The sequence below is a fragment of the Oxyura jamaicensis genome, chromosome 2, assembly GCF_011077185.1.
Source record: "Oxyura jamaicensis isolate SHBP4307 breed ruddy duck chromosome 2, BPBGC_Ojam_1.0, whole genome shotgun sequence".
NCBI classification, from domain to species: Eukaryota; Metazoa; Chordata; class Aves; order Anseriformes; family Anatidae; genus Oxyura; species Oxyura jamaicensis.
In genome coordinates, this window is record NC_048894.1 from 49,150,388 (window position 1) to 49,166,027 (window position 15,640).

The window sequence follows — 15,640 nt, forward strand, 5'->3', positions numbered from 1 at the left end:
CAGTTGGCCTTTTTGGCTGCCAGGGCACACTGCTGACTCATATTCACGTTGCTGTTAACCACAGATCCCTTTCCACGGGGCTGCTCTCCACTTTCTTGTCCCCCGGTCTGTACGTATATCAAGGGTTGCCCCATACCAGGTGTAGAATCTGGCCCTTGTTCTTGTTAAATTTCATGCAGCTGGTGATAATAGCCCTGACCTTTAGTCTGTCAAGATTTCTCTGTAAGGCCTCTCTACCCTCAAAGGAGTAGCAGCTCCTCCTAATTTAGTATCATCTGCAAACTTACTATGCATTTGAGTCCTGGGTCCAGGTCATTTATGAAAGCAATAAAGAGAACTGGCCCTAAAATGGAGCCCTGGGCAACCCCACTAGTGGCTGGCTGCCAGTGTAATACAACCCTTTGAGCCTGACCCATCTGTTGGTTGTTCACCCATAATTTCATGTGTTTGTCTAGTCATATGCTGGAACTTTTGTCCAGAATAATACTATAAGAAACAGTATTGAAAACTTTGCTGAAATCAAAAAGGATTACATCAGCTGGCTTCCCTTGGTCAGCCAGGTGGGTAACCTTGTCACAGAAGGAAACAAAGTGTGTTAAACAAGAATTTCCTCTCATGAACCCATGTTGAATGTGACCAATGACTGTGTTGTCTTTCAAGTGTTTTTCAGTAACTCCCAGAATAATCTTCTCCATAATTTTTCCAGGCACTGAAGTGAGACTGAGGTGCCTGTAATTACCACGGTTTTCTTTCTTTCCCTTCTTGAAAACCGCGACAACATTTGCCAGCTTCCAGTCAACTGATTCCTAAGACCTCCTGGTGCTTTATCTCCTGCAGCAGCACCGAGATTAAAATCCCTCAGGGCCACCTTGCGGGAGACGTCGCAGCTCGCCGCAGTCGGGTTGAGCTGCGGGGCCGAGGCTCAGACCCCAGAGCGCCATTTCGCGCTCCCCGCCCTGCCGGCTGGCGGCGCCATTTGCTGCCCCTGCGCCCCCTCCCCAAAATGGAGGCGCGGCCCCTCTCCCTCTCGGCAGCGGGAGGCGAGGCCCGCACTCCCTCTGGGCACGGAGCGGGACCAGCCCCGCATCCCCCGCCGCCCGCAGGTGAGGTTCCTCCCAGCTCGGCAGCCTCCACGTCGGGATGGCGCGGGGAGGGCTCTGCGCGGCCGCCCTGCGCGGCGAGCCGGGCTGTGCGAGGCGCCGCGCCCGCTCCAGAGCCGGCAGCGGGGGGCGGGCAGCACGGCACCGCACCGCCGGCCCGCACCGCACCGCCCCGGCCCGTCAGCGCCGCCTCCAGCCGCGGGGCCGCGCACCCGCGGCAGGGACGGGGCCGCGGAGGCCCCGCCGCTGTCTGCCCGCCGCCAGGTAGGTTGGGGCCGCGGCCTCCGCGCCCGAACGGCGGAAAGGAGCCGCGGCGCTGCCCAGCTCCCCGCCGGGCGGCTGGTCTCTGCTCCCCGCCGGGCTAGCGGGAAACCCGGCCGGCGTGAAGGGCCCTCGGGAGGTCGGGTCCGGGCACTGCTGTGGGCGAGGGCTGTGCCGGAGCCCCAGCGGGACAGCGCGAGAGGTAACCCGGCCGTCAGGGAGCTCGTGCCTCGCCCTCCCGCCGCCAGTGCCCGAGGCAAAACGTGTGTGTGTCGTGTGCGTGCAACCTGTTAGGCCGGGAGAGTGAGGAGAAACAGCCGTGGGCTGCAAGAGAGGGATGTGTATGTGCTGATTTCATTTGCAGACATGTTAGATATATTTATTTATACGTGTGTGTGGCTGTATCTGAGCTCAGAAATCAGAACTTTACATTGTCCTCTGTGTGTTTATTTGGCTATAGGTATCAGAAGTATATAAGGATGTTATTTGTGACAAGTTGTTATCCCATCTTCTGTCAACATGTGTGTTACAGCCTAAACGTGTATTTCTGTGTGGCTGGCGAACATGATGCTAATGTTTAGCATGTGAAATCCTTTGTCAGTGCGTTAGGAGCAGTAGAGCAGAGACTAAACAGAGGAAGATACTGTCAGAATTGTTACAGTAATTCTGGGAGCTATCTGTGTTGTGACTTATTTACAAATGCAGAAAATACCCAATCATTCCCCTGACCCCCTTTAGGAGTGTGTCATTTAAACAGATAATCAATGAACTAGTCAGATAGGTGAGGGATAAAAATGAAACGCGTTGGTTTCCACTGTGGTCCTCCCTCATCTGTTTGTGCTGTGGGAGTACTCCCATGTGCCTCATACTGACTACGTGACAAGATTTTGACATTGATAAAGGATACTGGCTTTTAAACTCTTCAGGTTAGGTTCTGTATGCCTTTGTCCTTAAAGTGTTTTATAGCAGGAGCTTGATCCTCAGCCACACAATTGGAGTACGTGTTTGCTTTGTTTAATTACCCACTCGTGTTTTGCAGGGTTTACTGTTGCAGCTGTTATTTCACTATTAGGCATTGTCTTAAGCCAAATCTACATCCTTAAAAAGCTGGTACAGTACAAAGTTAATAGGTGATCGTGTCCATATTTGTTTTGGTAACAGATGGTGGGGGTTGAGCTGTTCAGCATGTTGCACATCAAACTGTGTGTCTGAGTGGTGCAGGTATGTGTGTGCAAGATTCATTGGCAGGTGTTTTTCCCTTAAGCACTGTGCGATGAAAGAGGCAACGTGGCCTGGATTTTACACTACTGAGGCTCACTGGAGTTATGGTCATGGCCTGTGGAGGAGACTGCTCTGGGGATGCTTGCCTGCCCAGGCTAGTCTTTCTCCACCTAGAGGGAGTATTGTGATGGAGGGGTGGAAGTGCACTTCATAAACACTAATTTCAACAGTGTAGAGTTGGGGGAGTTCCCACATGCAGGTTTCTGAACCTGCTAGTGCAATGTCCATGAGGAATGGTTCATATAAAATTGGCTCCCCTTCCTTTGCACGTGCACACACAAGTGTCTGTTTCAGATGGAGAACTTCAGACCCTTTCCAGTTGAATAATTGCATGGGCTTCTTCACATATTTATAATATGGACTTTCTTTATACATACTTTAAAGAAAATTGGTGATGCTTTGTTTGCTAGTTTTGGTAATGCTACTAAATGTATATCTGTAGTAGGATTCAGCAATTAGAGGCGGATCTGTGATCAAGTGCTGTACATCCAACAGTCTCCAATTTCAGTGCTGCAGAGGAAATACAGAGCCATTGTAATGGATATTGTACCCATGGGGAGAAATTCTTCCTGTTATCAAGCAGTTAGCTTTCAATTTCTGTCACAAATGGTCTTTCTGTACAAATTCATAATCTAATTTAACTGTAGATACAGTTTTTTCAATTTAAATATCTCATCTCTTTCTGACCATTATCAGGGTCCAACCTGAGTATTTTTCAGGATGATATGACTTTGCAATGAGCAGATATGAATTCAGTCAATCCAGCTGGAGGTAGCATGAATGTGGTTAACTCAGTGTTCAGTTTTCAGCTAATTAACTTTGTTGAAGAGATGTTTTAGTGATTTAGTCCTAATATCTTTTCCTGCGAAAAAAGGAAGTGTGTTCTCTATACAATTTATTAACTCTTCTGCATGTTATAAGGTGTTCCACTGGTTAAATATAGATGGATTTTTTTTTTTTAAAATGTGCTCAGTTATCTAAAGCGGGGCTGCAGAGATTGTCCTCTCAGTAGGGGTGGTGGTGGTGTGTGCAGTGCATGCTTGCTTTATCAGTTTGTAACAAGCAAGTAGTTTTCTAAACAGCATGGTTAAAGAAGCTTTCTGTGAATTTGTGTCTTGAGGTCAATTGGCTTTTAACTGAAATCTAACAAGTTTTTTTTTTATTTTTTAATTTTTTTTTCCATTATCTTTGCATATTCCTCTACATTTTTGGCTGAAGCCCCCTTTTTCTACACAGTGCATTGATGGTGTCACAGGAGTGCCATTTTAAATTACTGATACTGGATGGCATATTCTGGGGAGCTGGCCTGTAGAAGTTCAAACAGTAGTTCTGCCTCTTGTGGCTTGGCTGCTTTTACAGAAGTGGTAGGAAGTTAATTACCTGCTGGTGATCTGTTCTTAAATTGAAATCTGCTCAATGGCTCTAGGGTTGGGTTTTTGTGTATGTTTTTTTTTTGTTTTTCTTTTCTTTTTTTTCTTTTTTTTTAAGATGAAGGCAAACAATGGGTGTAAAACTTAGCATGGTCATGTGAGTGAAAACTTTTTTTTTTTCCTTCTTTTCTTGTCTAAGAGAACAAACTACTTGCTCCTTTGCTCTTGTATCAGCATACAAGCTTTCAAACCTAGAAGTGGATGTACAGCATCCAAATGTATTATGTCTTTTTTTGAAAGCTGTAAAAGAGGACACAACTGGAGAGAGTGTTTATATTCTTCACCTTCAAGATTGGCTTTTCTGGTTGTATGCTGTTGTACCCAAGCCACAATATGTGAGCTCTTTTTGTTCATTTGCAAATTTCATTTGTTCATCATTGATGTTCGCTGTGCTGAGATCAGTGTCCAGGGTTCTTATGCAGTATATTTACAAACTCGTGTCCTCCAGATCTGCAAATACTAGGTTTGATACTTAGCTAGGTAGAGGTGATATTACAAGAAGAGTTGATTTTTAAGTATTAGGTGATAATTCTGCTACATAGTATCTACAATGGTTCAAGTATTGTGAGAACTCCTAAGTTCTGATATTGGCTTAATGGGACAAAGTCATGGCCCCACCTAAGTTCTTCTTAAAAAAAAAAAAAAAAAAAAAAAAAAGTGCCAGTATTTAAAGTCTTTAATGTTAAACTGTGACTTTTATATTTTCAATTTGTAAAACTTTATCTGCAGTGATGAGAGTTAGAAACTTATTTTTTCTACTGTAGGTTGAAATTTTTCAGTGATTCAGGCACTTAAAATTTATGAAAATCCCAAGAGCTGCAGAACAACAGTGATGATTTGAACCAGCAAATAGCTCCTTTTTATTTGTATTTGAGGGCTGGTGGTCTGAGTAGGAAAAAAAATATTGTTAGCTTCAACTTGATGCTATAGCTAATCTTTTGTTCTGATTTTAACAGAGGACTAATACAATCATTTCTGACCTTGAACAGGTGCAAAATATGTCTTCTGATCACTTATCTGATCAGTTGCTCCGCCTAAAACTATCTGAATAAGATTCTTTCTTCTAACTCTTAGTGTTAACTCACATTTCCTTGGAATTATTAACCCTTGCCTGAAATGTTAATTCTGCCACAAAGGATGTCTCTGCATCAAGTTGGACCCTGTGGTGCAGCTAACTTTCTTTGCGACAGAAAGCAAAATATACACTTCTGCTAGGAATTGGACTGAGACCACACAGTGTCATCACCCAGGCCTTCAATCAGCTGTCAGACAGCAACAACTTTAAGCTCTGCAAGCTTGAAAAAGATTCATACCACCTTTTCTGCCTGTGTATGTCTCCTCCTTCCAGGCAGTCTGCTAAATTTCTCTCACTTTTTACAAAATTCAGTGATGTTATGTACAGCAGTGGGATAGCTGCTTTGTCGTCTGTTTTCCTGCTGTAAAAATAATTAAGCAATGGAAGAAGATACTTAAAGAAATTCTGAAATACCTTTCAGGTCAGGCTCAGGAACAGGTTAGACGGAAATCCAAAGGAGGATTTAAGAGTGCTTTGTCTGGCCTCAGGACAGTGCATGGAACGAGATACCGTCTTCCTTCAAGTTCCTTCAAGTTTTCCCTTTCCAGGACTCATTTCATTTTCTCTGCAGAGTACATACTTGATGATAACAAAGAGAACTGATAAAGGAGGCCCTTTTCTGGTGAGAACTAAATATGTATGGCAACCAAAGTTCATTGTTTTGGAGGAATTATCCATTAGTTTTCCTCACTCTAGTGTCTCTCTTTGGAGAATAGATACTTCCCTGTCCTGCCAGTGGGGAGTGCAGGGTTCCGAGATGTCAAGTGTTGTCCATCTATGCTACTAGCCTCTGCGGACAGTAGCTTTTGATTTGTGGGTGCCCCTTTCCTTGAGATCTGGCTGACCTCAAGGCTTTACAAATATCTGTAATGCAAATTGCACATTAACAATCCTGAATGATTCAGACTTTTCCATTTGTTATTATTTTATGCCATAATATGGTATAAGTCCTGATACTAATAATGGAACTTCAGTTTCTCTTCAGAGCAGTTCTGTCATTTATTGGTGTGTTTTTGTTTTTTGTTTTTTTTCCTTTTTCTTCCATACATATATTTCTTGACACTATGTAACACTGCTAAGCATCTTATCTTTAGGAATTCCACTGTTTGCTGTCTCCACAGCAATTGTAATAACGGCTGCATAAATCTATTAGAATAAAAGTATTCTTCCCACAAAGCACTGCTTTCTGTTGCTATTTGTCCATTGGTATTCGTTACCAGTTGACAGAGCTGTGGGTGTCAGAGGAAGTAGTGGGTCACACAGTCCACCAGCGTAACACAGCAGGATGTTTTCAGCTCTTCATTTAGTTGTTTTATCACCATTACCTCACAGTGTCTTAAACTTGACCCAGAGAATTGATTTAGAGTTGGGCCATAATACCGATTTACATGTCAGCCTCCAGTAAGAGCTATGGGAGCCCCTCTGAATAAAGCACAGATGATGACAATTACTACTATATCCTGTAGCTGCAGTAACAAACTTCCCAGTGGTGGTCTTGGTTCTCTGTTTACAAGTACAAATACATAATGCGAGAACGTTGTGTGAGAAGAAAATGATTTTGCACAGGTCATAAGTAGTAATAATTCTGTCATACCTTCCACATCTGTTGAAAAGCTTGAATATCGTCCCCTTTATTTAGATGTGCCTGTTTTGTTGATGTGCATTAATGTAGGAGCTTTAATACTAGAATTCCTGCTGTCTGCAAGTATCCTGAGTTTTTTTTCTTTGATGCTAGGGACAAATGCTAATGTAATGAGATATTCTTTTTCGCCCTTCTGCAACATTAATACAATACTAATACTCATCTATTACTTCATTGGCTCAGGTATTAATGTGGGTATGATAACTGATGAAATAATTGGTACGAATTCTTCAATGGGTGTTAGGTTTCATAAAGAATTGTGTTATATGTGTTAATGTTCCCATTAAATAGAATATATAAAGACACTTCCATTAGGTGCAGGTCAGACTAAGTGGTAATCTGTTCATTTACTCTGCCATCCTGATTTATATAAGAGATGCTGTCTATAATTTTTTTTTCTTTTTTGCTTTAACTGCAGCTTGAGATTTCAGATACTGTTTCAGCATTTCTTTTGGCCTGTTGCCCAGCTGTGCTATTGACCTGAAGGGCAAGGAGGTGAGAAGCCCCTGCTTGCCTTTCCCAGCACCATTAGTGTCACTGTGCCCAGTGTTCTTATAGCCCTCACTCTCTTGCTGGCATCAGCTGGCTAGCATTGCTCACCGGCTACTCAGAGACACCACTTGTTCCTATCTCTGATTTCCTTAGCTTGTAGGACAGCAGTGTACAGCCTTATGCCGTTCTGCAGCACTAGGATTTGATTGTGTCTCCAAACACAGGTAATGCAGTCCGTCCGTGTTCTTACTGTTATAGCTGTGGGCTAATTACATGTAAAAGGTGGCAGGGTGGTTCTGCTTGGCTGACCCTTTTCTCTCTGAGCAAATGAGTTGAATCTGCATTAGAATCCCGGTAAAACAAAATGCACAGTGAGATTTGGGGTGGAGGAGGAACATCCCCTAGGGGAAAGGGCAGTTCTTTTCCCTTAAAAAGTTGTTATACTTCATTTGTTATCTAACAAATGACATCGTGGTCCTGATCAGCAACCGTGGATTTTTGAAGCATCATAAAGTCAAAACGCTTGTCTTGAGGGATCAGTTGAAAATCCCCTTTCTGTTGTCTAGAACAGAGCCAAATGCTCAGAGTAAGGCAATATATATATGTATATATATAGTGTGTGTGTATATGCATACAGTTATTTTTACCTGTCTGGGGGCTCAAGGCTGCCATCCCTCATCCAGCTAAAAGTGTACATCAGTCTTGAATCTTCAAGAGCCAAGAAAATCCAAAGTCAGTAACAGCAGTGCTATCTATCTGCTTGTAGTGAAACAGAAGTCTGTTATATGAGTGAAGGACAGATTTAGTTGGACAATCCATCTCATGGCCTTACTGAATTTTAACTGTTGAAATCTCATGACTGGCCTTCTTTGTGATTTTTAATGTTTCATTTGTGTACTGAAGCATGCACTTGGGAACAGTACAGTATGATGAGGAAGATAGGAGCATTACACACATACATCCAAGTGCTTGAAACTCTGAGTGTTTACTGTCTTAACTGTTGAAGAAAGCATTTGGTTTCTGGTGGTTGTGCTCTCTCTGTGGGTCAGAAGCTATGCACTGAAATATGGCTACGTGTGCGTTGTGTTTGATCTCTATCATAATACTGGGAAACATAAGCTGGTTTTGCAGTGAATGGAAGCTCCTCCATCACGTAGGAATTAAACATAAATAGGCGTGTTGCCACAAAGCAGCATGGGAGGATGGTGCTTTTGTGCATACAGAGTATCCTCATGCTGTGAACACTAGGGATGGGGTGTGCAGTCCAAAGCCTGGCATTTTGCTGATTTGGTAACTTTTATTAATACAAACTGCATATATATTATATTTGTTTTTTGTTTTTTTTTTTTTTACAAGTACTTATGTTTCTGAACCAAGGCAAGTGATGTTGCAAAAATCTGGATCACTTGCATGATAAAAATGTATCTAGTATTTCAGCTCCTACAAATACCTCTGTGTGTATGTGTGAACCAGGTAGCAGAGGATATACAGCACGTGCAGGGCAGTGTTCATAAAGCAAAGCTCCTTCCCTTTGTTTAAAATCCCTTTTAGCTAAGGGTACAGGGATAGTACACTTGCTCCTTCAGAGGAGTGATATAACCTGTGCCTTGGGCTGGGCTTCCCACTTGGAGTTCATGGTTTCTCTTAGTGTTGCTAGAAGTTATGTGGACTCCTCAATACCCCCTTCCAGGATATAGAAACCACTACTTGGCTTTTAGTGGCAGTGTGGCAGTAAAGTTCACCTTACTTAGGAAAAAAGGTTGTAAAATAAGCAAACTTTTTCTGCCTTCTGATCAGTGTTAAATTTGCCCTTGTGATGTTCTGTTTCCGAGCCTGGTGCATTTTTCTGTAGGCTCAAGGACCGAAAAATGTGTCTTACCCATCTGGTCCATTTGGCTGCTTCTGGGACTAAGTGAAGGTTACAGCAAATGCCTACTACCTCAGACACCTCAAGTTTCAGGAACAAGCTCTTCTGCAAATGGCAAATCTTTGATCATGGAGGTTGAGAGAAGTTTCCAAGGACTGGAGGAAAGCAACTGTCACTCCTGTCTTCAGAAAGGGCAAGGAGGGAGAACCTGGGGAACCTCTTGTAAGCCTTGCCTGGACCCCCTGGGAAGGTGACAGGGCAGCTAAACTTGGAAAGCATTTCCAGACACACAGCGTGAAAAGGCCCATGGCCAGCAGGTCAAGGGAGCTGATTGTCCCCCTCTACTTTACCCTTGTGAGGCCCCATTTGGAATACTGCATCCAGGTCTGGGGCCCCCAGCACAAGAAGGCTGTGGAGCTGTTAGAGCAGGTCCAGAAGAGGGCCACAAAGATGATCAGAGGACTGGAGCACCTTTCCCGTGAAGAAAGGCTGAGAGAGCTGGGGCTGTTCAGCCTGGAGAAGGCTCTGGGGTCACCTTATTGCAGCTTTTCAGTACTTAAACGGGGTTTATAAAAATATAGAGAACATCTTTTCAAATTCTTACTTGGGCAGATAATGACGGGACAAGGCAGGAAAGGTTCTAAACTAAAAATATAAAAGTACATGTTTTAAGGAACCTGCCAAAAGCAGCCAGTTAGCAGCATTTCTGTCATGTAGGTAGCTGAGATTTGAATGTCACTGTCTTTACCAAGTCACTTAATGAACTTCAAAGGGAATTGTCTGGAATGCTCTGCTTTGGGAAGGACTCTTCTCTAATAAAAACACTGCTCCTGTTTTCCTTTACAAAGATGGCTTTTGGATCTGTTTAGGATTGTTTGTATGGGAGGAGTTTTAAGTTTGGCTAAACTAACTTTTTTTCCTTGGATGAATAATGTGGATTTGAATTGCTCATTCCTTCGTAGACCTATTTGTTGATTTGGCTGTCTTACATGGAGAACTTAGTATCCTGGCAGGGAATGTCAGCATAGAAACTCTGGAGAAGTGTCTGCTTGCATTACCTTGGTAGCTGGGAGGGAATAGCTTGAATGCTGCCTTGAAAACTGATTTAACACTTTTAGGATTTTTAGCATGAGTGATACTGTCCATGATTGCTTAGTTAGGAATCTCTGCCAGTTTCCATTTAAAGCCTCACCAAAACCAGGGTCTGGATAAGTTCAGCCACAATATTTGAGGGTTTGGAAGTCCGGGAGACCAAGTACCAATCTATCTCAAACATTTCTGTATTACTAGAGCATGAGACTTCCAGGTGGGTAATTTGTTCTGAATCTTCACCTTGCCTAATCTACTGTGTCCTCAGTCAAGAAGTCAGGGAGTAATAATGAAGCCTGTGTTTAACCTGTCTGTTTGCTTTTACTGTGACATTCTAATTGATGGCTTGCATCTGACCTGTTTCTTCCTGTGCTGTCTGTTGCAGTGCTTCATGGCCACAGCAGGGTATTAAACAATATTAGAGGAAACCGACATCAAGTCCTATAATTTCCACGCAGCTGGTTGGAAAAGCAGTTGTCATTGCCCTCTGGGTGCAGCATGGCATTTGGACTTGGTGTTCTCTGCCTGTTACTATGGGCAATAACAGGTAGGAGTTTACTTCTTGTGTGTCTGAGTCATGCAGAATGAGTGAAGCAAATGCTCCTGGAGTGTGAATGCTGGAGTGAATTAAATATGAATAAGACAAGAGCTGGGAAATCTTGTGGCTCTTCTGTGAGTTCTCATAAGGTACAGCTTCATAACTGGCAGTTAGTTGCAGTGGAGCAATGCATTTTTTTGAGTGGCTGTTTGGAGACAATTTCAGTGTGACTGTTTCAGAGGAGATGTATGGGGCAAGAGGGAATAGAGGAAGAGTTGCAGGAGTTTTCCTTCTCTTTCTCTTGCAGGACAGCAGTTTAGCAATGATTAACTGTTTGTGGTCTAAGCTGCCCTTTTTGCTCTGAAGTATCATAGGATGGTCGACATGTGAGAAGCAGAGATGCATTTGTTCACATGCTCCACCTCTTAATTCCCTCTTCAGACATGTATTTCCTTTTAAGGAAAGTCACGTAGGTTTCTGCTTCAACCACAGAAATGATTTCAATAATCAGATGAATGACATGCTGGAGGGAAGGGAGACCACAAAGAGGGACGCTGACAGGCTTGACAGGTGGGCCCAAGCGAATCTCACAAAGCTCAACAGGGCCAAGTGTCCTGCACCTGGGTTGGTGCAATTCAAATGTGAATAGAAGCTGAGCAAGGAGTGGTTTGAGAGCAGCCCTGAGGAGAAGGATCTGGGGGTGCTGGCTGATGAGAAGCTCAAAGAGCTGGCAACACGCACTTGCAGCCTGGAAAACCAACCATATCCTGGGCTGCATCAAAGGAAGTGTGTCTAGTACGTAAAGGGAGGTGATTCTTCCCCTCTGTTTTGCCCTCCTGAGACCCCATGTGGAGTACTGTGCTCAGCTCTGGGGCCCCCAGCACAAGAAGGGCATGGACCTCTTAAAACAAGTCCAAAGGAGGGCCACAAAGAAGTACCTGTATTATTAGCAGGAATTAAGAAAATAGTATTCAGTTACCTGGCTTACCTATCCTGTAATATAAAAATAATTTGGCTCTTTAATGAAGCAGAGCTGTGCATCTGTGCTTAGACTTAAATTGATTAGTAAATTTGGAAATGGGTGGGTTGGGGGATAGACATTAACTACAGGTATGCTGGTAGCTGTTTTGGAGTAGTCATCAGGATTGCCCTGAGGATCTTAACTTGCCGAGTTTTTAGCAGAATGTAGAACTGAGTGGTTTATTTTGCTTGTTTGTACTAAACAATAAATATACCTTTTGTAAATTAAAAAAAAAAAAAATCTGAGATAATGAGTATCTGCTTAGGTGTCCATGCCAGTATCTTGAGGAGGAGGGAAAAAATCAAAAACCACACAACCAAAAAAAACCCCACCAACAAAAATACCACCCCACACACAACCTTCAGTAGAAGGTAGTAATGTGCAGTAAATGCTGAATTTTAGCTGTTAAGAACGTCACAGTTTTAGGCTTTCAATGATGTTAATTGTTAGCGTATCCTCCTTGTGCACATGGAAAATACAGTTCTCATTCTTTAGTTGCAATTTAGCCACCTTCTCTTAATTTGTGTGAGACCAAGACTGTTACACTCAGACTGCTGGCTGTATTCTAAGCTTTTCCCTGTATCAGGTACGAGCGAACAGTGTTTAAAGGCTAATATTGTAGTATCATCCCTGCATTTATTTATTTACATCTCAATAATTTGCTGGCATTTTCCATCCAATTGAGATCAACTCTGAACTGGAACGTACTCACTGATTTCCAGGATATGTTTGCTGAAATTTGCCAGTAGATGCTCACTTTTTGTTACATCAAAAGGACTTCTTTTTGTGTGCAGTCTAAAATGTGAGTTGTCTCAGGCTTAAGAAGCTACTAGATGTGTACTCTGCAGTTTTTCTCTGTACATGAGCTTGTGCCTCTGAAGACTTCTTTTTCTTTCCCCTAAAATAAATAAGAGGAGCAGGTGGAAGGAGAAACGCAGGAAGAAAAGAGGAATCTTTTAAGACACCCATCTGTTCCATTTTTTATACCAAGTATTTTTTTTACCACTTGTTTTAACATAGAGAACAAGAAGGCAGACTTAATAGAAAGGTTTACCGTTGCATCCTTGCGAAAGAACAGAGAAACAGGCTTATTAGTATCTTCAGAAAGATATTGAATAATACACTTCCGTTTGTCAAAAGGAATTAATGTGGTCTACTCAGTACAAGAGACGTGGAAATACTGGAGAAAACCCAATGAAGGGCCACAAAGATGGTGAAGGTGGAGCATCTCTCCTACACGGAAAGGCTGAGAGACCTGGGGCTGTTCACGCTAGAGAAGAGAAGGCTCAGGGCTATCTTAGGAATGCGAATACCTGAAAGGATGCAGAAAGGACAGAACCAGGTTCTTTGTGGTGCCCAGTGCCAGGACAAGATGCAATTGGTATAACCTGGAACGTGGGAGGGTCTGTCTGAATATCAGGAAACATTGTATGGGTGGTGGCTCAGGTTGCCCAGAGAGATAGTAGAGTCTCCCTCCTTAGAGACCTTCAAAAGCCATCTGAACACAGTCCTAGGCAACCTGCTATAGGTGTCCCTGCACAAGCAGGGGGCTCTCTTATTTAGATGCCATTTATTTATTTTATGTATGATGCTTTTGGCTAATGTTTGATTGGTTTTGATGGAAAACAAAACTAGAACGGTAGGTAGACCACCTAATGAATCCAGGTATGTACCAGTGACCTTGACTAATGCTTCTTGGGAGGCTTAAGCTGGCTGTGGCAATAGGTATTAGTGCACAATGTCTCTTGGTTGTGGTTTAACCCCAGCAGGCAGCTAATTACCCCAGAGCTGCTTGCTCATTCTCCCTAGATGGGTGGGGAAGAGAGTTAGAAAGGTGAAAGTGTGAGAACGTGCGGGTTGAGACCAAGACATTCTGTGTCCCTTCCCAGCTTCTTGTGCACCCCAGCCTTCTCACTGGCAGGGCAATATGAGAAGCTGGAAAGTCTTTGGCTTAGTATAAGCACTACTCTGCAACAACTAAACCACCAGTGTGTTATTTTTCAACATTATTTTTCTCCTAATTCCAAAATGTGGCACACACCAGCCACTGTGGAAAATGAAGCCAGCTGAAACCAGGACAATCTGTTAGGTTTTTCTGTGAATCTGCTGGAGAGAGCAGAGAACTTCCATTAGGTTTTGCAGTTCGTCCCCTTGCCGAGCTAAGCGATCGTGTCCTGCCTGCTGTGATGGAGGACCACCTGGGCTCCTTCGGGGCTCTTGACATCAGAGGGCTCGTGTAAGCAGGAGATGAGAGTGGTGGCATGCAGCTTGAAGAAGGATGTTAGTGTTTCTTCACTAAATGAAGGAATCCCTTTAAAATGAAGCTATATCCCATAGTGTGACAGGTTTTTAGTTTGGTTTGCTGGTTTTTGTTTTTTTTGAGGGGTTGGCAAGGTAACCAACTGGCCTAACTTGGTCTGCAGACGTGTTGGCACTGTCCTACTGCAGGCATGTAACGCTTACAGAACTTGTAGGCTACTGATGGTCTGGGCTGATCTAGCCACCCTTTATTTGTCTGCTTTTGCCCAGTTATTGCTAGAATTTATCTCAGTTACGTATAGCTCTAGCTGAAGCAAGAGGTGAAACTGATTACTCTCATATTTGGATTGCAGTTCAATTTAATTTAGAGCTGGCTGGGAAATAATTTTCCCATTGTACAGAAATTGTGTATCATAACACTTTTCCATTTCTCATTAGGATGAAACAAAGGCCATCTGACATCTTGTTTATGAGAAGAAGGGGATGGCTAGGGTCTGTGTCTAGGACACTTGGTTGGGAGCTTTAGGTTCAAAGTCATGCATTATCTTAGGAGTGCTGTGGACATGTTTCTCTCTACAGATAATGAAATACCATAAATTTTGTGGGAGGCTGACTGCAATATCATAGCTGGTATATCAGTCTGAAAGTGGCAGAATGAGATTTGAAGCTTTGCTTGACATCAGGCTGAGAGAGGATATAAGTCTGGCTGAGAGATGATGTAAGTAAGGCTAGAGTTTGGATTATTCCAGTTGGTGAGTCTTGTCTCTAAGAATTTCTGGTCAGTCTTTTCTGAACAAAAAATAATTAAACTTTCAGATTTCTTTTAATTCGTTAGTCACTTTCTCCTTCAGTGATGAGGTAAAGAAGGGAAGGGATTAAAACAGTACCCAGAGGATTTTCTTGAGACACTTTAATAGTATTGTCCATAAAGTACATGTTAGAGAAAGTTGTTAGTGAGTTGTCAGTATTGGGGTGGTTGAAGTCCACTGTAAGGACCAGGACCCCTGAACATTATCTGTCTGTAGAGGGTCTCATAACACTTGTTTTTCCTGGTCAGGTGGTGTGTAGCAGCCATACTGCTATGAGGTCACTTTTCCCAGTCCTCTATTTAACACTAACCGGTAAGCTCTCAGTCAGCTCCTCATCCATCTCCAGGCAGAGCTCTGCACACTGCAGCTGCTCACTTACATTAAGGGCAACACCCCCTCGTTTTCCTAGACTGTCCTTCCTAAAGAGCCTTCATTGCAATGTTCTAGCTGCAGCAGCTGTCCCCCCATGTCTCTGATCCTAATAAGATCATAGCCCTGCAGCTGTGTGCAGATCTCTTTATTCATCTTGTTTATTCCCCATACGGTATGCATTAGTGAGGCACCTCAGCATGCTGGGAGGTCACTCCAGCATTGTAACCCAGAGCTTCTCTGGGTGTCCTGTTTATTGTTTTTGACAGCTTCCTATTCAGCTACACCTAATTGCAAGCAAGTGAATTTAAAAACAAAATAAAAGTTGCTTTTCCTCATCCCAAATAACCAGCTCAGCAAAATAATCATAAAATCTTGCTCTCTATATATTTTCTGCTATGTTGTTT

At 43.1% G+C, this 15,640-nt stretch overlaps 1 protein-coding gene across 5 annotated transcripts in view; it reads left to right on the plus strand.

Annotated features, from left to right (window-relative positions):
• The first annotated feature begins 941 nt into the window (after positions 1–941).
• Positions 942–15,640, plus strand: part of KIAA0319 (KIAA0319 ortholog) — a 62,401-nt gene continuing 47,702 nt past the window's right edge. For 2 of the 5 annotated variants that reach the window (XM_035319369.1, XM_035319374.1), the window contains exons 1-2: positions 942–1,103; positions 10,623–10,784. In XM_035319369.1, coding sequence (XP_035175260.1) covers positions 10,736–10,784 — 49 coding nt within the window. In that variant the 5' untranslated portion in view covers positions 942–1,103; positions 10,623–10,735. Of the gene's footprint in view, positions 1,104–1,225; positions 1,347–1,507; positions 1,564–8,072; positions 8,220–10,618; positions 10,785–15,640 lie in introns of those variants that run through there. The other 3 variants (XM_035319371.1, XM_035319370.1, XM_035319372.1) reach the window with 3 other exon arrangements.